Below are 22,937 nucleotides of genomic sequence, written 5' to 3'. Positions count from 1 at the left end.
GGGCGAGGACGGAGATGACACTCCTGTTCGACAAGGATCCGTTTAATATTTTTATTATTTTTATTAACATTTTATATTTTTTAATATATGTTTGTATTTTTTTTTTGAAATTTTTTCATGAAAAATCCTTTTTACACACTTTATTACATAATTACCCTCACACGCCTATTGCTACATTTCTACTTACAAACTTATTTTTATTACACATTTACCACTTACTCATCATACCATGCATACACGTGTGCTCTCCCCATGCATCATCAATCAAATCATACTCTCTTCCCTCTCTTTTTTCATTTTGTTTTCATTTCATTTTCTATTCTTCATTTCTGTTCTCTAAGTTCATTTTGAATTCAAGTAACCTCCATTAACCACCCATAATTTATCACGTTTTTCCCTCTTATTTTTGGTTCATCCACGAATTTTCAACTTCCTCTTAGCCCACGATTTAGCAACTGTTTTCCCTCTCTGTTTCATTTTTTTCAATCTTATTTATACCATGGCAATCACTCGGTCATCTTCATCCCCTTCTCCAGTTCTCAAAAAGAAATCAAAAATGGGCAAGAAATCTTTGGCCAACAAATCCAAGGGTAAACGCCCAATCATTGATGATTTTGATTCTGATTTTGAAGCTCCCATGCCGAAGCGTGTGAGACCCCATTCTTCGAAGAAATCGAAGCTGAACTTGGAGGAGCCCACGCTTCCAGAAATTTCTGGGAAAAAATTTCAAAAATCTATTACACATGCTGAAGATCGGACTGAGGTTGGTTTTTAGTTTTATTTTCGTTTCCCCCTTTCTTCCATTTATGCTTTACCCAGATTTTGGCGTTTTCATGTTCATTATGCTTTGTGTAATTTTAGGGTTTCATTTGCGCATTTTGTTTTATGTTTTTAAATTTTTTAGTTATTTATTGTTGCTTTTGATCATTTCATTTGATTCGCTTTTGGGTGTTGTTTCTTTAATTTTGTTTTGTTTTCTTTATTTTCGGTGTTTTTTTGTGCTTACAGGTTATGTGTTTTGTTTTCGTTTTTGGTTTTTCAATCATTCTTCGGTAGTTTCTTTTCGCCTTTTTAATAGTTTATTCTTGGTATGTTTTGATGTGTTTTCGATTTTCATTAGGTTTAGTTGTTTCAAGTTATATTTTAGATTTCAAAACGATTTTCAAATCTTTGCTCTATATTTTTCTATAGTTGTATATGTTTTTTAGTTTGTTTGTTGCTTTTAATATAGTTTTGTTGTTCTTTTTATACGCATTTTTCGATTTCTTTTAGGGTTAGTTGTTTGTTGTTTTTTATGTTTCCAAACGATTTAAGGTCTTTTCTTGTTATTTTCGTGTAGTTGTTTGCCATTGATAGTTTGTTTTTAGTTTGTTTGTAGTTGTATTTCGGTTTTCATCGTTTTATTCAGGATTTATAATTTATCTTGGCCCTTTTTGTTATGTTGCGGGTTTGGGATCGTAAATTTAGTCCTTCGATTTTTACGGATCAAAGTGTGTATGCACCGTTGTTTATTCCTGTGATAAATAATATTAAAAACACTTTATCTCGTTAATTTGCTTTCTTTGTTTCGTCAAACTCGGTTTGGGCATTTTACGGATATGCCCGAGTTTGTTTTTCATCCTGAAGTCGTTCATAGTTTATTACTAAGTGAAGTTTCTGACCTAATCCTAAGGAGTTTTGGGCTAAGGTTATTTGGCCGTTGCATACGGTTTAGTCAAGAATTTTACACGATCTACGGTTTAGATTGTTTCGGTGATTGCAACAAGTTGTTGTTTTCACAGGAAACAAATCAATTGGTAGAAACATGTTTCCGTGGTGTAAAAACTATTGACAACAAAGCCATCGAGGATGCTTTTTTGGGTAGTCGGTGGGGTTTGGATGAGTCTATTGGTTTGAAAATGGCTGTTTTGTATTTCATTCAGTGTTTTCTTCTTAGCAATACTCCTGACAAAGAAGTGTCTAGGTTTGTTCTAGATGTAGTTGATAGCGGTCGGTGGGATGAGTATTGTTGGGGTAGGGAATCATTTGAATTGACAATTGACTCATTCAAAGGTAGGATTGAGCATGGGATCATTATGAAAAATAGAAAGGCAGAGAAGGGAGGCCAATATGATGGCTGATATAGGGCATTGGGATGTCCTTGGGTTTTCACCTTGTTTGGTTTTATGAATGTCGTCCCCGCAATGGTGAACTCTTTCTGTAAGAGAGTTTCATCTTCTATTCCCAGGATTCTGAACTGGAGCAACACCATCGTCACCAAAAATCCAACCCTTCGAGACTTGAAGGGCAAGATTTTTGATTTACCTTTGGAGAAGGTACTTTATAGTTTCTTTACTGTTTTTTTCCTGTTTCTTTTCAGTTTTATATATGTTGTTGTTTTTTGGTTTTTCCAATTGTTTTAATTTTTTTTCATATTATGTTTGATTATGCTGTTCAGTTGAAGATAAAAAACATGCGTCCCTGCGATGAAGAGAGGCGGCGGCTTCAACTTCGACGGTCTATTTCTCGATGAATCTATTGATGAACGTGGTGTAGCGAAGAAATCCTTCGAGGGGGGCTCATCTTCAAAGAAGTCGATTCGGCGAGATATTGATTGGATGAAATCTAAGCCGGAGATGCTCATTCGAATCAATCATCATTGGCGAGGACTTCATTTCGTTGAGGTGTTTTGTTGATTTTAATTTCAAATCCGTAATGACTGTAATTAAGGATATCCAAGAGAAGGTTAATGCCATTCATCGTCGTCCTTCTGACGAGGTATTTATTCTTATTTTATTGTTTAGGTTTTTTTATATTTTTTTTTGTATAGTTTCTTTACTGTTTTATTTAAGTTTCATTTATGTTGGTTGATACAGGGAAAGTCATCGGATGAATTAGTAACTCAAGATTCTGATGATGATCCTGATGATGATGATGATGATGATGCCGAGGATGATGAGAAGCAATTGCCTGATCCAGAAAATATTGATTCCGACTCCGACGATGGTGGTGAGTTGGTTAAAGTTGGTGGGGATGCGATGATGCCGACAAGGCCGTTCTTCTTCGCCGATGTGAATCCTTCGAGGATGTTGGAGGGAGTGATAAAAATGTTAAGGATGTTGAGAAGCCGAAGGGCGATGAGTCTCGATTGAAGGGGGACGATTTCTTTGATGGGTTGAGCCACTTGTAATAGATGATGATCAAGTTGTGTTGGCCGGCTCGAGGAAATGTTGCTAAAATCAATGTAAGTTTACTTTTAATTGTTTTCAAAAAAACTAGGTTTCTTTTTGGTTGCTCATTAGTTTCTAGTATGTTTTGCAAGCTTGTTTTAATGCATTCTTCATTTTTTAGGTCCCCGCACCCAATCCGGATGTTGTTGGTGAAAAGTCGGATGCCCTTCATGCGATGAAGCGAGGATACCGTCTCGATACACCTCTCGTTGGATAAGAGGAAGCGTGCTCCGCCTTGAAATCTCCATTTGTTGATTTCGGGTTCGTGATGTTTAGCACTCCAATGGAGCTTATGTCCTCGGGTTCTCAATCGGGGGATGATAGGGATTTCAAAATGGTGACTTATGTGAAGTGGCCTTTTATGCTCTTAATGATGCTTTTGCGATCCCGTATCTCGAGATTGAGGTAAAATTTGACTTTTGGATTGGTCAAGGATTGCTTAAACATCCCAGGATCGTTCTTTATTAAATCTGTTTTTGTATTATTTTTTTTTCCAGTTTATTCTTTGTTTTAATGCTATTTTTTTGCCGTTTTTTTGTTGTTGTAGGCATTATAATTGTTATGAAGACGGCGCAAAGAAATTTACCCCGGGTTTTAGGCTAGGTGTTGATTATGTTGAGGATAAAACTTGGTTTTACCATTTGGCCACATGCGACATGTTTATGAACGACTCGGTAAAGTTTCCAATTTATTTTGTACTTATGGTAGTTTGTTTTTAGTTTCTTTATAAATGTTTTTTAGTTTTGATACCGCATTTCGGTTTTTTACGATTGTTAAACCTTTTCATTTGTGTTTACGTGTTGTTTTTTTTTCTCGGCATATGAACACCATATTCTATTACCTTCGGAAAAGGTAAGTATTCTTCCGCTGTGACGTTGAATTTCGCAACTACTGATTGTCTTTTTGATGATTCCATCCAAGCATTGTACCACAAATTTAACAAGGCCAAGTCAATGAAGACTAAGATGTCACACATTCACGCCGCCCACCCAATTGCGCATTACATCCGAGGTATGCGCATTCCCCGTTCCAAGCCTTGGTATGAAGCCGATCACGTGCTTTTCATCATCAATTTAAGAAGCGGAAAGTCATTGGGTTTTGGGCGTCTTGACGTGCACGAAAGGACGTTATTTTCGTACAATTCTTTGAGAACCGCGAAGATGAATGCGCGGCTAGGAATGCGATGAAGGCTTATTCCGTGTGTTGCGCCTTTGTTTTTCGATTTACTTGGGTTACGGAAGAATAGACCACAAGTTCCTCGCCTCGATTCGACCCTACCTCCATTGAGAATCGTGGAGCTTGGTGATCTTTACAAACAGAAGAAGTGAGTGTTTCTTTTAAGTTTCTTTTATGTTGTTTTTTAGTTTCTAATCGTTTATTTTTTCTCTATGTTTTTTAATGTTGATTGTGGAGCATATGTTGCCTTTGCCGAATTCTTTATACACGGAAAGGATGTCCCCGCCGTACTTTGACATCGAAGTTTATCGAACCCGACTTGCTTCACTTTTCTACTCGTACGGACAAAGGAAAATTGACGAAAGTATTGACAGCGAGGATGAGAAGCAAACCAAGTCTTCTAAGGCATCTAAATTGAAGAAATAGGATCTTTTAATTTGGTGGCTCTATTATGTTATTTGTTGAATCTATTTACTTGACAAGTTTTAGTGTTGTTGTTTCAATGTAGGTATTATATTTGATTTTATACTATGTAGCTGGTTTAAAACTTTTAGGATATTTGACATTCACTCCTTATAATATCTTTATTGTATAGGTTTGTATTTCCCAAAGTTGTGTGTTTTTTTAATTGTTCAAGTTCTTATCTACGGTCGCACAACTATGGAGAAACTATTAACCAACTAAATACAAACTATTTTTCATTTTTCCTAAATAGTGCTATGAATGTATATTTATTCTTCGTATTCCATTAACTCTTTTCCCTTATTCAAGTTATGTTTTATCAATTATTGTCGGCGCCTTTAAAACTCGTAAAGAATAAGTCATTCGTACTTAATATTTTACAAAGTGGTCGCAATCAACAAAACGATTTTGAAACTATTAAAAAGCTCAAGTTTCAAATTTCATAAAAATGAAATCCCATGTAATTAGAGCATCACGGATCAACTTTGTTTGAATTTGCACACAAAATTAAACAATTCAAATATTTCATATGTATCTATTTTATTGCTTGATTGTTGCATGTCTTTCAATTGTGTCCGTGTTGTCCACATTTGCCGCACCTGTTATGTTTTTTTGTATCCCATTCAGATAAAAACCTTCGTTTCCTTGGTCTTCCAGATCTTATTTTTTGGTTTGGTGGCAGAACAATGATATCTTTTATGTTTTGTGGCACATCCCAAGTTGTGTGATTGTGTACCGGATATGTTGAGCCGCTGTATGTTTCAAGCCATGTTCGCGTGGTGTAATAACCCGAAATGTAGTTGTAAACATTCAAGTTCATCTCTTTTATAAATGAGCGCATGAGCACACGGTAACTCATCAAGTTGGAATCGTTGCAACCGCATGTTTTCTCCTTGAGGTTGATGACCCATGATCCGGTTAGTTCAATGACTTCGAACATGGTCTCGTTTATTGGTTTTACCTGCGGATTAAGTGTAAAAGCTTGTTAATATGTATAACAACGAAAAACAAACTATAAAGAAACTAAAATGCAACTAAAATATTTAACATGTCATTACATTTTTCTGTCAATGATTCCACAAAGTTGTCGACTAATTTCTTTTCTGCTTTGTAGGTGTTAAAAATGTTGTTGTTTTTACGTGCTTTTTTCTCGTTTGTGTATGTCCATTGTTGAATCAATGCTCTCAATGACTCCATCGGTGTTGTGATTGGTAGCTCTCTGTTGCCAAGTTTGCTTTGCATTTAGAGATTCAACAATGTTTGAAGTCATAGTTGAATACTGTTGTTTTTTGCGATGGTATCTTGACCATTTCGTGGTATCCAACTTGTTGTAAATATGGTCTTACACGGATGTCCAAGCTGTCCAACTCGCTCATATGGTATTCAAATTTCCTCTCCGTGTATGCTGCGCAGCCGAAGAATGGTTTATCCAAACTTGCTTGCATTCTTCTTGAAGGTTGCTTTTAGGTTGCTTAACGAGGTGGTATACACAAATAGCAATGTGTGATTTCGGAAATACTTGACAAGCCGCCTTACTTATGCTCTCATGTCTATCTCGAGATCAAAAAGCACGTTCCTCTCTAATCCCATATGTTTCTCTCACTTTTGTGAAAAACCATTGCCATGAGTTGTTGTTTTACGAATCCACAACGGAAAAAGCTAGTGGAAAAATGTGCCCATTTGCATCACGTGTACAAGCGAGAGAGCGTTGTACCTCCATATGTTGATTTAAGGAAAGTTCCGTCAACAACTATTATAGGTTTGCATTTCTTCCATCCTTTTATTGATGCATCCGGTGCGACAAACAAGTACTTGCTCGTTGTCATCCTCTGTTTCCATGTGCATTATTGTTCGGGATTAGTTTTTTGCAACATGTGCAAAAAACCGGCAACAACTGTATGATTCGTTGGCTTTTCCCTCGTAATTCTTCTTGCGCGTGCTCTTTGCTTCTCCATGCTTTCATGTAGTTCATTCTCACCCCATACTTGTGTTTCATTTATCCTCTGATGTCTTGTGGCGTTTGAGTTGTTTTTATGTTGGTGAACCGTGACTTGATGTAGTTTCCAATCAATTTCGTTGTAGCTTGTCTCTTGTCGGCAAATCTGATGTTTAGATCACAAGTGTGTATCACCTTTACGTCGTACTTTCGAATGATGAATGACTTTGTTGGCCCGTTTGGATGCCGCATTAGTGCTCACTTGCATTTTGGATCCAAACAACAAATCTTGTATGTTCTTGCACATGATTTTTTAACTCGAATTGGAAGTTGTTCCTAATTGCATAGAAACCAAGCACACTCTGCAGTTGTTTCTTTGTCTTTGTATATTTGTGCTTCTTTCTATTTCCGGATGATGCGGATACGTGATTAGTAGTTCGTCATAATCCTGTGATTTCGGTTCCTTTTTTCTGTTGTTTTCCGGTTGCTCAACCATTTCCTCTGCCACAAGTTTTGCATAGTCCATGAAGTCAAAACTTTCTTCCCCAAATTCCAAGATTTCTTGCTTCAATTATATGTTGTTGATTTGTTGAGTCTTGTTGTTGCGCATTGTATTCGATTGGTTGGAAGGCGCTTCTATGTGTAATTAATGAATTGTCATTTCCAAAGAATGTTGCATCGATGGTTGTTGTTGGGTTGTTGATGACATTCACACACATTGGGTATGTTGTGAAGCTCGGGGTCTTTCGAGTTTGAGTTGTATGTAGAAATGCGGTGCTTTGATCATCCTTTATCCTCAATGGTCAGGTATCCTTCCTTCACTTGATATTTCGGTTGCAAAACGAGTGTTTTCTTGGTTGCATTCCGGGGCATCTTTGAGTTTCGTTGCAAATCTTCATAGTTACAATTGGCGAAATGTAGTGTCCATGGCTTCATAATTTTCATAATTCATTCGATCATCGAATTTTCCATTGTAGAAGACTAGGAATGGAATGTCTTTCCTTTCCCCGTGTTTTTGCAATGGTTATTAGTCCGAGTCAACGAATTTTTAAAACTCGGTTTTATTATGTTATGAAATAGAGTACAAACTTACTTCTATCTCTGTTCCTTTGTTCAAGCATTGTATTTCACAATGTCCCGATTCCCTGATTTTTGCCATTTTTTTGGTTGTTAATAAACTACAAAGAAACGCGAATAAAACTATTAAGAAACTTCATTTAAATTTTGGGAAGCTAACCATTTCTCAAACTCGTTCGTCCTCTATCTTTTCCACAATAAATTCCCGCAAAAAACGTAATGAAACTATTATTAAATGATTATGCAACTCGTAAACCAACCGAAAAACCACAATTATATCCCCAAAATTACATAGTTCTTACGCATTGTCATTTTTCATCATGTTTATTCGAATCAGATCGATTTACAACTATTATAAAACTAATTTGCTACGATTAACATACATCTTACCTTGTATATATGCTAGCTCTTGGTACTTGTCATATAACACTTCTTCATGATTTCTAAACCATTTTCAAACGATAATGCAACTGTAAGCCAACGCAAAAAAAAATAAAAAAAAGTTATTAGTATCCCTTGTTTCCTTAATCAGAATCAGTTCTTGTTTATTGGTTTTACCATATGAATTGCCTGTTGCACACCATTGAATCAACCAGAATGCAACTACAAATTCTGTGTATCATTGTTGAAAAAAAAAATCAGTTCATACCTTTTTTTTTGGATTTGAGAGAAGCTCCGCATCTTCAATACAGATTTACATTGCTTCAATCTGAATTTTCGACGATCGTTTGAGTGATATTGCACTATAAAAACCGAAATCAAATGTTGAATTTCAGTTTCTCCACGGTTGTCCGCTTTTTTTTAAAAAATTTATGTTTAGATCGTTGGATTTGATCGTTTCCTATTGAAATTCGACGGGATTTACAAATTGTTTTACGTTCGATCTGGTTTCATTATGGTTGCGTGGCCGACTGCATCGATGGAGCTTCATTCATCCTCTCCGTTTGTGACGTGCGAGTACAGAAGGTAAGTGGCAAGTGGTATTTTTGTAATATTTTCCCTTTTGGCCGTACAAATGTTCATTGGTAGGCCCACGATTGTTGTAATATTTTTCCCTTTTTAGAATATTCTGTTTTTTTCCTTTATAATTTTACCCAAAATAATTTATGTTTTTTACGATTCTTTTAGTTTTATATTGTATAATAATTAGTATATTAAAAAATAAATAATGTGTAATATATGCCTTCTATTTTTTAATGTGTAATAATGTCATTTTAGAGACGGATCGCATCTTAGTTGTTTTAAGCTATTTTTAGTTCGGTATCTATGCCTTCTATTTTTGGTTTATTTGTTCAAGATTGTCAATTTATTTTATCTTCTTTAAGTAACATTTCTATTGGTCATGTTAAACGGTTTGCTAACAAAGCCGCGCACTGTATGACACGTGGTGCTTGTTATTGGTCAGGTCGTCGTTTTACTGAGAGTGATGTTCCCCTTGCTCTTCAGTCTATTGTTTTAGCGGATGTTTCTGTCTAATAAAGATTATTTTTTATTCCAAAAAATAAAAATAAATAATGTGTAATATATTAATTGTTATGTAATTTAATATTTTTAAACATGTAAATTTTTTTAAATAAAATTTATTTTTATATTAGGAAATTCCTTGCTCCATTTGGAGATTTCTTGTCCAGTCCCTAATAAAAACAAAATATATGAAAGAAAAAAATCTTCTTAGCATAAGCTGTGGTGAAAATAACGGAAAAAACAACCACCCGTATTTTTATTAAACAAATCCAAATCAGTAAATATATTAAGAAAACGGTAGATCTGTATTTTTTTCCCTCTTAATCCGTAAGTTGCATACTTAATATTTAATATTTGTTCTTTCACTATTTTAACCATATTATTAATTTTTAAATTAAAGTGAATTTAGTAAATTTTTATATTTTTCTCTTATATAAAATTAAAGAAAAAAAATCCATAAAATTTCATGGTAAGAACCACACATATTCTTCTCCACTCTTTTAATCCTATCATCTCATTTCTCCCTAACCAAACAAAGTTTAAAATTTTACTTACTTTTCTTTTATTTTTGGTATAGCTTTTCTCCAAAAGTTGTGTGCCATATTTGAAATTCACCCTTCCTTGGTTGTATTTTTCAAAGCTAATAAATTTTAGCTATGTTTTAGTCAAATCAAGAATTGAAAACATAGAACAATGAAAATCATACTTAAAAATCTTTTTGAAATTAGGCAATTAAAATCTTACATAAGCCTAATCATAATTAGATTTAAAATAACTTAATCAAAATATTACAACTTATGAATAATATATTGATGGGAAAAAATGTTGTATTGCTACAAATTTGATGTGAAAATTTAAAAGCCTGTCTTGATGAATGGTAACAACAATATTTTTGTCTATATCTGAAATTAAAACAACTTGAAGTAACAACAAGGCAAAAGAATTCATAGCAAAACTGAATCTCCATGTAAACATATAACAACATTATTTGGCAGATTAAGAAAGGGGATAAAAAAGGGTATGAGAAGATGCAAAAACCGACGAATGTGGTCTGTTCGGGGAGGTCAAGCAGCACCCTTTTGTTTCAAGGTGATCTTATCCCCGAGACTCAGAGCAATACCTTGCGTTTTACTTCTTATCCTGATGTACCCGCTTAGCTTACCATCGGTTTGCTTTTCGATACTTACATTCACCAAAGCATCCTCCCCGAACACACTCTTTGCGTACAAGTTGGAGGCGAGGAAACCGCACTCCCCTTCCAGTGCAGATCTATGTACATCATTTAGCAGTGAGATCAAAGGTTAGTGATTGTATGAATGGTGGAATGAAACTAAAAGATCGTTTGTAGTTATAAAGGCGAGAACTTACAGAGGAGTCAGACACTTCATGTTTGTGGATTTTATGATGTGGTCTAGAAATTCCTTCTCGCTTTGAATAACGGTATTAACAGCAACCTGGATCAAAGAAATCGTCCACAATAGAATTATTACATTTAGAATCAAAAAGGGTTGGTAATAAACCGATCTTAAAGACCAACATGCTTCAACATACTTATGAAAAATTAAGCTTTCATTAAATGGATGTAAACAATTATTAAGGTAAGAAGAGAAGGTGAGCCATAGAGCACTAGCCATTTTTTTCCTTTCGAAACTATGATCCCCACCTAACCTTACAATATTTAGGAAGCAGGAAACTATAGCAATTGCTATGTAGATACTCAGGGAGGGACTCGAGTCTCAGACTTTGTAGGATCAAACCATAACGCACTAGCCAAATTGGTTAATATAATCCACCAATTCATTCAAATTGTAGGTTAGTTATCATTATAATACATATGAGTAGATAGTTCTTTAAAAAAGGAGAAAAGTCTCTATTTAACACATCAGACAGATCAATTGCATGAAGGAAGTCATCAGATTAATTTAAAAAATAATGTCGAAAAGTTAACGATAATAAATTTAAGAGGAATGAGATATTGGTGTTACCTTATTCTCCCACTCAAACTCAGCCCACATTGTTCGGAACGCCACATCAGCACAGTATGCAGGGGAGATGTAGTCCATGATATCAATATGGATGTCATTGAGGACAATGACCATTCTGTCATGTACATTTGAAGAGGTCTCATACACAATGTTACCAAAAATAACTCCTGTTTCAGTAGAGGATACTTTAATGTTGGCCTTAATCTGTTTGCTTGATTCAGGAGCGAGTGTATAGTTCTGAGGACGCTCTACAAGTTTGAGATCACCCATAGTGGCCAACTCCAAACATAAATTCTGGAGTGTCTCCTTGGTTCGGTTAATGACAGTAACATCTAGTACAATGTCATAATGGTGAACTGTGACATATGCTTCTGCATAAACAGGATCACTGAATCCTGTGAGTTGAATAATGCGATTGAGTTTATTTGCATCATCTCCATCATTTGTGAACTCTCCGGTAGCACGTTTGAGATCATCTTGAACCTCGTCCTCCAACTCAAGCTGGCTCATACCCTGAAATGTCATTTAACAAATGTTTCTTACTTGAAAAATATTAAAACAGATGACCGCAGAGTGTATCAACCCATATAAATAACATAAACATAAAATTCAATATTTAGATTAGATGTGTTTGTAAAACAGTTCACAATATCTAAATGAGTCCGTGTTCGACAAGGAAAGACATGTTAAATTGGGTGCAAACCGAAAATTAAAACTACAAAATCAAATGGGATGATGAATAATATTGAAAGAAACAAAATTTTTAATGCCTTTGAGAGAAAATAAACGAGTTTCCTAACCTTCCTGCTCTTCAAATGGTAGAAATCAATAAGGTCATCTGGTTGTGCATTAGATATTTGAGCCATAGCTTTCAATTCCTCTGTTTCACGACGCTGCTTATCCGCAAGCATTTTCACAAAGCTTTCTCTGCAGGACTGCAGCCATATCTTTCTAGCCTCATCACCCGTATTGCATAACAATCTGATACACAATACAATCCTCTCGTGAGAATCATTATCCATAGGTTGTGGAAGGGCTGAGGATTGACCCAATTGAAGCATAGAGACAAAGATCAACAAAACTTGTGTTGATGCTTTGTTAACTTCAGTTTTTAATGTCTGGACTTCTTCCAGTCTCAAGACAAGCTTTGTCAATGTGCAAGCCACAACTGCCCCAAGAAAAAAGTCACCAGAGAGAATAAGAGATCTCAAATTTCCAATGGAAGCCGAGCCATGGACAAGTGTCGGTGGAGACAGGGCTGTTTCCAGTACAGCACTCTGGGTTGCATAGGTACCATCCGCAAGAACCACGGGCCTCCTAGAGGACACAGTAGTGGAATTCACAGGCTGTGCGGTCTTCTGAGTATCCTGACCCTCAACATCCTCAGAAGCTGTGAAGAACGGTAAATCCCCAAGACATTGCTTGATGGTCGATATTCCACCCTCAACTTCCGAAAGAGACAGACAGTACTCGCCAATAATCCAAAGAGCACAAGCACAAACCCTGGAAGCACGAATCTGGTAAAAAGTATCCAACAACCTCGTAATAATAGAAACACGCAACTTCGGGTTGGTTTCAATAATCTCCCGTACAAAAACAGCCACATCAATAGCAGAACCGACATTGCTGTCACCCAAAAAGTCCATCAAAAGATGAACAACAGTGCTTGCAACCTCAGGAAACTTAATGGCACAAGTATGGATAGCTTGCACCAACATCTGCCTATACTCACCATTCTTCTCATGCTCACCACTCTGAGTCTTGACAACCTCTTTCTTCAACATAAGAACAACCTCATCTACATTTCTATGGTTAATCAAATCAAGCACAATATCAAGTGTCTTTTTCTGAATGTCAACATTCGGACTCGAAAGAGCTCTAAGCACATCCATAACCAATTCAACCATAATCTCCCTATGAGAAGCCTTAAGCTCATTAAGTCTATCAAGCACAATGAGCTTGACATTGTTATCACTCTGAGATAACAGAAGCTGGCAGTAAGTACTGGCCGCGGCCCTAACCGCGGTTGGGGCGGAGGAAAGCGAAACAAGAGTCCCAGCACATTCATAGATAACAGCACTAGAAGGTGCATTCAATAGAGATATAATAATCTTAATATACTTTCCTTTCTCTCCCTTATTAGTTCTACAAACTTTCTTAATCAATTCCAATACAACCATCTGAAGCTGTTCACCCCAATCGATAATCTTATCAATATGAGTAAAAAGATAATTAACAGCACGATCTTGAGCACAAGTAAAGAGCATGAGAAACGCATTATGCTTACTCGAATTATCCTGTTCCGAAGTGAGAAACTTCTCAATAATCTCCGGCGCATCAACCAGCATTTGGTCACCACCAGGAAGACGGTAAACAAACATAACGGCGAGAACCGCGTTACGACGAACATAGGGATGACGGTGCTCCAAATTCTGAAGAATCGAAGGAATAAGAGGCTCGACGATCTCCGGTTCGTTAAGACGGCAAAGGAATCGAAGAGTAACACCACGGATGTACTCATTAGGGTGCTGAAGATTGTTACGAAGATTCTGACAAATAAGAATCATCTCAGGAAGGATTTTACCTTTCGAATCAGTCTTCTCGATGATCTCCAAATACAAAAGGAGAAGCTTCTGCATAGTATGATCTTCAGATGTAAGAACAAAGCGAATAATGGTGATGAAGAGATTAGGAATGGTTTCGCCATTGAGAAGAAGCATGATAGCTTTTTTCATAGCGTCGATCTTGTATTCGATTTCGCTTCCTTGTAAGGCTTCATTGATCTCGTTGGCTAGAGCTGGAGTTCCTTTGTCGAAATGAACGAGTAAAGTACATGATTTCTCCATTGTCGTCGAGATCGAGTAAGTTCACCAGATCTGAAAATCGAATTCAAAGTTTCAGATTTTCAGATCTAGAGTAGTGTTAGCTTAGCTGAAAATTTCAGATTTGAGAGAATTGAAGTGAGAATTGTGAATGTATAGATTTGGGAATGGTGACCATGAGAAGAGGAAGAAGAAGAAGAAGAAGGAAGACAACAATGGAGATCTGGTCTGAGAACACACTCGTTTCTAAACAAGGAAACAGAATAATAAGTAAATTAACTAACTTGGTTTAATATTGTTTTGGGCTTAGGCCCAAGTCTTAAGATGAAGCACAACTGTTTCGGCCCAAATCCAGGTCCAGTCATGCACAGCACAATTATTTCATAAATACTCAAAAATGAAAGTTAAAACGTATTTAGGGATTATTTCATATGTTATTATTTTTATTTTTTTTCCTTATTAATTATGTTTTGTTTATTTGCACTTAAATCATTTTTCTCTCTGTGAGGGGATCAATCTTCACAAGCACAAGTTTCTCAACTTCATGCTGCTAAGACAATTCTCTCTTCTTTTTTTTGTTGGGTTTTTTTGTTCCTTTTGTAGAGAGTAATCCGGGAAATTTGATTTTCTATACTTACATATACCTAATATTTTATTTCTAAACTAATACATATCATCATTAAAAATATATGACCACTTTATCTAAAACCCAAAAATACCCCTCTCAAATTTTGCATACTTTTTTTTAATGCAAAAACATAAAAAAAAAAAAAAAATTAGTAGTTCGATGGGGTCCGATGGTAGTCCGATGGTGGTCCGATGGTCACCTGATGCTACTTTTGTATGTACAAAAACATAAAAAAAAATTAGTAGCAGATTTGGTCCGATGGTAGTCCGATGGGTGGTCCGATGGGTCCGATGGGTGGCCCGATGGGTGGTCCGATGGTGGCCCGATGGATGGTTCGATGGGTAGCCCGATGGGTGGTCTGATGGTGTAAATGAGATGATGTAAATAGGGGTATTTTAGGGATATCATAAAAATTGTCATATTTTACAAATATTAGTTATTATTTGTTTAGAAAAAAAATTTTAACCAAATGTAAGCATAAAAAATTAAATAGTGAGTATGATATGCACTAAAGATAGAAAACGAGATTTTTATTATTTGACTCTCAATAATAAAATTAATTATTATATTTAAAAAATAAAAAATAGAACGAAATCAAATATTTTGTGTAAAATTTTAAAAAAGTAATTAGATAGATTATTGTTGATTGGAAGAATGCCATTACATATATCTTTGAAAAATTAATGAAATTATTTAGAATTTTTATCTCCTAAACTATTAGTTATATTAGGTAGATAAGATAACATTTAACAGAAATTGTTAGCAATCATAAACATTGTATAAGAAAAAAACTATTAAAAATTCTTTTAGCATATATCCAAATTCTATATTCTTATAATCTTACAAATACAAGAGATATAAAATATATATTTAATCTTAACTTCTAAAAATTTACACAAGCTGAGCACTAACATTTATGATTTACCTCCAAACCTTGAGAATAAACTTGGTAAACAATTAAAAAAAAAAAAACCTAATTTAATATGAACACCTCATCCATCTACAACAAGATGATATGAGAACATTGCCAAATAGGGTCCCAAACTAGTAAAAATCATAATAATATTCTCTATAATATCAAGCAACTTGATTCCTCAACTCAACTACTAAACACTACCATTTTCATCATAATCCTGGTTTTCTTTTTTTCGTTTGCGATTGTCTCGCACTCGATTTCACTTTGATCTTTGTTAGTTTCGCTTCGAAATTTTGTAGCACCGGCCTAATCTCAAAGCAAGCTTTTAGATCCGTTTTTATCATTGCCAACATAAACATCTCTCGTTCACTTTGATGAACGATTTTAGTCGAGTTTGATCGACTGACTGACCGACTAATGTTTTTCCTTCAGCAATGGAATTTTTAGATGATTCTACCTTTTTCTGTCTGACATGGATGAGGAGACTATCATAGTGGTTTTTAGTTCATTCATTCATGTCAACTCAATCTTCGATTTTTGCAACAGAACTTGGTAGTTTCAGCTCGAGAAAGAAAGAGCTCGAAACCACAAAAACAGGGTTGCTCACAACTTGTTAATTTCCCTTAAACCAATTCTAACACTTTTATACATCCAGTCGAATTGGCAGCAACAACCATGTTTGATTTCCTTCTCCAACAGACGCTAGAAACGAATTGGCCATTGTCGTCGTTTGTTTCCTTTCCGGAAATGGGATCAATGGAGCCAAACTGGTGAGAAGTAATCGGCATAGGTAGAGATCTATAGTAAGCAAAAACCTGGTGAAAATAAAAAGAAAAATACAGGTAAGAAGATGCATTTAGCAATTGACCAATATTTTCGAGGTAATATGTTCCTAACTAGAAGAAAGTCGATTCAAGTACCTCGTTACTTTCTGAACCGCATGTTATATAACCGTCGTTAACTGACAAACCCACGAAGTTCTGAAAAAAAGAGAACATTTCAAATGGCTCAGGAAGAGATGTTTAGGATGTCAAAGCAAAGTAGCAAACATTAGGGAAAGATTACAAGGATTCTAGTATATATATAAAACCTTTTCATTATCGTGGCCGGTAAGGGTTAAGCTGCAAGCATTTGCAGAATGACTTCTCTTGAGATCCCATAGCTTTAACGTGTTGTCGGTGGAGGCAGAAACAAGGGTATCTGAGTCCAAGAATTTCACATAGCTTACAGCTTTGTCGTGACCAGCCAATACACACCACGGTGTTTTAGCGTATCTTAGATCGTAACAGTAGGTTCTGTAATCTGCAGACCCGAAAGCCAGTAAGTGGGTCGAATGAGCAGAGAACTGGACACAGCAGACATTTGCAAGGCTCCTAATCGTTCCTAAACAGTTTTTCTGCACATAAACAAATATGTATCTTTTTATTAAGGTAAGAAAAGAAAAAAGTGACAGAGTATAGCAGGCATATTTGGCCACAACAGCAGCATCCTTATACATTTTTCTCATTAAAGCTCTATTCGTATAATCATGTGAAAGACTCCAGTAGGAACATTTTCTAATTCCTGAAGAATATATCATACAAACACACAAACAATTTCTTTAGGTGCTAAAATTTACTTTGGTGTGAAAGAAAAAGATCCAAAGGTAATGAACTTTATTCTTGTTATGTAGACACCTTCCTAATTCAATAAACTAGATGCCTCATTACATAAACATCTCTCTATCTCACCTCTCTCTCACACACACATAAAGAGAGAGAAAGAGAAAGCAATAATATATATATATAGAGAGAGAGAGAGAGAGAGCATACCTCATTGATGCTCCACAGTTTCACACAGCAATCATCACTTCCACTGGCTAATTTTGTGGGGTATACTTTCGAAAAGTCGACGGACCATGCTCTCTTCTCATGCTCATTGAATTGAGAGAAAACCTGACCAGTACTAGCATCCCATAACTGAAAATTCAAGCCAACTATTTCATGAGAAAGTTACAAGCATTACTAAGCAAAAACAAATTTGTTAAATCCCCACACTATAATATCTAAAAGAAGAGAAACAAAACACACAAACATCCGCTCTTCACTTGAACACCCTTAAAATATTAACTCATAATTATAGCACAAGATATACAAACCTTGACTGCACCGTCATAATCAGAAGAAGCCATATAGTTTTTGATGTAGTGGTTCCAGGAAACACAGCTGATCTTTGATTTGTTTGACATCTCAATCACTGGATAATGAATATCAACAGAATCGCTAAGGAGAGCATTAAACTCAAATATCTTTATTTTCTTTGAAACTCCAGCAGCTGCAAAGTAGTCTTCATCCCTGTCGAAACTCAAGGAGCATATCACATTCAAAGCATTACTAAATTCCCCATTTCTCAAGACTCCACGCACTTCAAAATTACTGTAACGGGCATACTTGCACAACCCATCAAAAAAGTCTCCCAGGCGGTCAGTTGAACTTGGATTCTGTTCCTCTTCATCTTTTTGTGCCAAATGCCAATTATCCCGATTTTTCAATAACTCATTATCTTCGCGCAATGCTGCATCAGTCTCGGGAAGCTGAACATTGGACCTCATAGAGAAGTACGCATTTTCAAGCTGACTAATATTTTTCATCAATCTTGATTCACTTGTGTTAGAAAGTGTGGACAATTGAAAAAGTTTATCTGAACTGGAAGGCTCTCTGTGAGTAAATACATTTGTCCTTCCGTGCACAAAGGAGTCAACAAGCAAACAAGAATGAGCCAAGTGTTCTTTGGAAGGGTTTCTTCTCACGATTTCTTCAATATCTCCTTCTAAGCACTGTATGCTTTCCACTAACTTATAGGCATCCTTCTGCTTCTGTACTTGTAATGACTCGAGGAAATGCAATAATAATTCTGATTCGCCATCATCCTGCTCAATAGCTAAAGACAACTCCTCTGAACATGGTTCCTGCAATCCCTTAACTACTTCAGATTGCAGGATTTCCCTGTAGTCAAAAGCAACAACCAATGACTGAGAACATTGTACCCAAATTTACCACATGTCCAAGACTTCCAAAACATAAGGAAACAAAAAAATAAATAAATAAATAGCAGAAGCACAGGAATTGACAGCCAAACTGCATATTAACAGAACAAGAATCCAGTTACACAGGTCAAGAGGTTCGCAATTTGCATTATCGTTCATGAGTGACCATAGTAGGGCAATTTTGAAGACTAGTTTCCGAAACAGAGGACTAACTGTTGCACACCTGAAATATATCCTTAATGACCTGAGAGTATGGTTTACTTTTAGTAGCAACCAGAAAGCACATATTGACATTCACCATGTTATGGAATTGGGGATTGGTGGGTATAGAAAAGTTAGTTCTCATATAGTCATATTCTACAAAGAGTCATCTATATATGTGCTGCAAATTTTGACAATTTATCAGATCACAAATCAATACTCAGAGATGAGGAACCAACTTATGAGGATTCTAATATCCTGCAAATTACCATAGCCTAATTGTTAACAAAGCCATTTCAGAAGCTCATATCACAGAAAAGGAATTTAGTAATATTATCAATCAAAATTATTTTCTAATACATCAAGAATATTCACCAAGGCAATATGCCTTAGCAAATCTTAAGAGTTTTATTAAGAAAATATACACATCTCATCTCATCTGAAACAGCTACTATTTCCCATCTTCAAATTTATCATAGACAAGAATTTAGACCTTGTTGTTGGGCGTGATGATGGTTCGGGATGAAGTAGCCATAGACAGAATCCAGCTTCCTTGGGATTTTCTGAAAGAAAACTTGGAGGAAGAATCCTATACCGCAAATCCGACATAGCTGTGGCCAGTGTGCTATCCGAATCAAAATGACCAAGTAACTGAAAGATATGGCCCAATTAAACCCTCAGGGAAAAAACTAATGGAAAATAAGTACAGTAGAATAAAACAGTTCTCTTAGTTGCTTCTCTGAAATTGGAAACATTCACAATGTAGAAAAAAGAGATATCAAGAATAAGGATAAAAAGTAAACAAATGACATGGCTGCTTCCTGAAATGTGAAGCTCTATAAAAGATCCAATTCTTATTGAAATCAGGAAGAAAAAAATGTTCAGTGATGTTTTTAACCTGCTCAAAGTGCAAAAAAGATGTCTACAACCATAAAATTGAGGGGGAAAATTCAATCTCCGATAAAATAAATAAATAAAAGCTGGAATTTATATAACACTGCAACAATAATGAGATTATGCAGTACCTCTATACTTCACATAAAATGAAAGAATCTAAGTGTGCATCTATACTTCACATTATCAGCAGGATATAGATGGTAGATGCAACCAAGTGTGCATCTAAGTGCCTGCGCCTGTACATGTCAACCATGCTTCAATTGAAGAGAAAAAATTTGCTGTGTGACAATTTCCATACCTCAAACAAAAAAACACCCAAAGAGTAGATATTTGATAACATTTTGCAGCTCCTCTCAGTCAGTTCCTCGGGACTTCTATACCACTTCTCTTCCAACTGCTCACTTGCATATGTCATCTGTTCTCTTGCATTAGAGGCTGGGGGGCTACTAGGCTTGCTTTCCGTTCCATGTTTTGTGACTAATTCACCTGATTCACTATAGGTAATTTTTTGCTCTGTAATGCTAATGTGACTGGCATTTGCATTTTCTTGCTTAAAGCCTGAATTTGAAGGAAACTGGGGCCACTGTTTAAGACCTCTTGCATTCTGAATGAACTTTTGTTTCTTTGCACTTGAAACAATTCCAATTGAGGCAAAAGTATTCTGCTCCACTGGCCTCTTCTTCCTATGCAAACTTTTCTCAGAGTGAGAAGGATCTTGATCATTTGCACTATCTAATACCTCTTTCCTGTCAGGTGATCCAACATACTTGACCTTAACTGAAGGCAACAACTTGAAATAAGATGGACTTAGGTTCTGCAAGGCAACTCCCTCAGAGTGAGAATGATCTACAAGTTCCACAATCTGTCGAAAAATATACAGGCGCTCCCCTTTGTTAACTTTAGAGCCCCCAACCTTGAGCCATTCTCTCAAATTGACTCCACTACAATCAGAACCACCAGCCCTAGACCTAGTTTTCAACTCATAGGAAGGTGGATTAACAATTTTGGAATCCAGACCCTTTGATGTGTCAGGAGCTGCCACACTTCCAATACCAAGCCTGGATTTACTCTTTACTCTAGGCTCGGGATGAAAGGCAACTTTTGGCGGGCCTTTACATATTACCCCCTTGCCTTTCAAGGTACTTTTCACAAAAAACTCCGAAAATCCAGATTTAGATAGAATCTTTGTTCGGATAGAACCCGAACCCGGAGCATTACCTAATATCACCCTATTTTCAGAATTTCTAGGTTCCTCCACAACTTCATTGTGGTTATCATCACATGCCTTTTGTGCCAGAAAGTCATTGAAAGATGAGTAACCCGCATCATCCAAACCGCTTGTGGTTCTCTTGCCGTTATCCCTATATGCAATATTTGATTGTGAACTTCCACTGCCTGAACCACTTCCTAATTGGTATAGATGTTGCCACTGGGTTTGTCTAGTCTGCACCCTTCCTAAATTAGCTGATGTCCCAACAATAGTTAAATTAGACCCATTGACATTTCTCACAGTCAATTCTTCCACTGAAACACCAGCATCATCCATTGTGCGAGGACAGCTATCGTACGGGGTTTCTAGTGTATTTACATGGTTTAAACTCTGTACATTTTTACCATCTAACAGTTCTTCAAATTCCTGATGCGAGCTCCTACCATAATCGTTCTCACCTGGCAGTAGCATCTCCTGCGAGTTCAACAATTCTCCTGTTGATTTCATAAAAAATTCGACCTCTTTGCCTTGGAGGTGTCCACATTCAACAGTGCCCAGTGGACGAACCTCCTCCCCCACTTCATCATCCATGCTCCTTCTAACCAAAACTCATTCACTAATTTCGATAAACAAGAGTTGCACTCTCAGTCCAAACTCCCAAACCAACTAATCTCTACACTAAACACTTCTGCACAGGGAAAAAACCACACTGCCAAATTACAATACAAACAAGTTAAAAAAGCAATTATCAAAAAAAATAAAAACATTTTGAAAATATTCATCTTAACATCTTAGCTAGAAAACATATAAACCAACCACAAACCAATAATATGTCTACACTAAAACAAGAGTTGCACTATCAGTCCAAACTCCCAAACCAACCAATCTCAACACTAAACACTTCTGCATAGGGGTAAACCACACTGTCAAATTACAATACAAACAAATTAAAAAAGAACTTCCCAAAAATAAAATTGAAAATATTCATCTTAACATCTTAGCTAGAAAACATATAAATCCAACCACAAACCAATAATATGTCAATTTCAATTTTACAATCAACAAATTTAATAACACAGCTAATAACCATGTACTAACTATCATGATCGATCAATTAACAACAGCAATTCAATCTTCCGGTTGGTTACGAAGAAATACACAATTCAATTTCACAAAAAGAGAACCAACTCAAACACACAAATCACAAAAGAATTCATTTCAATTTCCTCGGCAACCAAACAAATTAAATTAAAAGGCATACCTTTAGGAATTCAATCGGACAAAAAAGGATGAAAAAGCAATGTGAAGGGAGTGAGAAGGTGAATTTACAGAGATGGAGAAACGCAAAAACCCTAAAGAGAAGGGAAAAGAGGAAAAGTGAAAGCAGTGGAGAAAGAAGAAGAATCCAAAAAACACAATCAATAAAGTGATAGATATTAGATAGAAAGATACAGAAGAAGGAAACGTATATGTTATTTACCAGAAACAAAGAAACAAAATTTAATATAAATAAATAAATATATTGCAGCCTCACATTTCATTTTTTTATTATTATTATTATTATTATTATTATTATTATTTTGGGAATTTAATGATTAGAATTTAGAAAATTAATTTTGGAGGAAGAAGGTGGATAAAGAGGAAAGAAACCGACTTCTTTTCTTTCAATAAGAGATAATAAAATAAAATCCATAGAATAAATAAATAGAAAAACAATTATGTCAGTGATTTCTTGGAAATGTATGTAGTGAAGTGAACCTCTTGAAGGGTTAAAGGGTTTTTTTTTAAAATGAAATTTGGGTAGATAATAAGCCCTTAAAATACTTATAAATTAGAGAACAAATAAATGTGACATCAATTCCGTCTTTGTTTTCTATTTATATCCTATTCCCGTCTTCGCCCCGCTTAATCCTGTGACAGTCAGTAGTC

General features: G+C 35.8%; 2 protein-coding genes across 3 annotated transcripts; both read right to left on the bottom strand.

The window, feature by feature from the left end:
• Positions 1-10,110: 10,110 nt before the first annotated feature.
• On the bottom strand, positions 10,111-14,394 carry LOC115722998 (coatomer subunit beta-1). Its single transcript, XM_030652395.2, has 4 exons — positions 12,110-14,394; positions 11,310-11,822; positions 10,693-10,778; positions 10,111-10,593 (listed from the first exon to the last, which is right to left on the bottom strand). The coding sequence occupies exons 1-4, from the start codon at positions 14,153-14,155 to the stop codon at positions 10,389-10,391; spliced, it is 2,850 nt and encodes a 949-aa protein (XP_030508255.1). The 5' UTR covers positions 14,156-14,394; the 3' UTR covers positions 10,111-10,388.
• A 1,208-nt stretch (positions 14,395-15,602) lies between these two features.
• Positions 15,603-22,565, bottom strand: LOC115721945 (protein SPA1-RELATED 2). 2 transcript variants are annotated; one of them, XM_030651053.2, is made up of 8 exons: positions 22,270-22,565; positions 20,097-21,696; positions 19,395-19,552; positions 17,813-18,659; positions 17,487-17,633; positions 16,766-17,071; positions 16,596-16,655; positions 15,603-16,490 (listed from the first exon to the last, which is right to left on the bottom strand). In XM_030651053.2, exons 2-8 carry the CDS (start codon positions 21,597-21,599, stop codon positions 16,299-16,301), a joined length of 3,213 nt encoding a protein of 1,070 aa, XP_030506913.2. In that variant the 5' UTR covers positions 21,600-21,696; positions 22,270-22,565; the 3' UTR covers positions 15,603-16,298. The 2 variants fall into 2 exon arrangements, with proteins under 2 accessions (XP_030506913.2, XP_030506912.2); XM_030651052.2 differs by having other exon boundaries at positions 20,097-21,717; positions 22,270-22,496.
• Positions 22,566-22,937: the final 372 nt, after the last annotated feature.

The sequence above is a fragment of the Cannabis sativa genome, chromosome 9 (assembly GCF_029168945.1).
Source record: "Cannabis sativa cultivar Pink pepper isolate KNU-18-1 chromosome 9, ASM2916894v1, whole genome shotgun sequence".
In the NCBI taxonomy this organism is placed as follows: Eukaryota; Viridiplantae; Streptophyta; class Magnoliopsida; order Rosales; family Cannabaceae; genus Cannabis; species Cannabis sativa.
The sequence above is the reverse complement of the archived record's forward strand: the minus strand, read 5'-3'. Positions and strand labels throughout refer to the sequence as shown.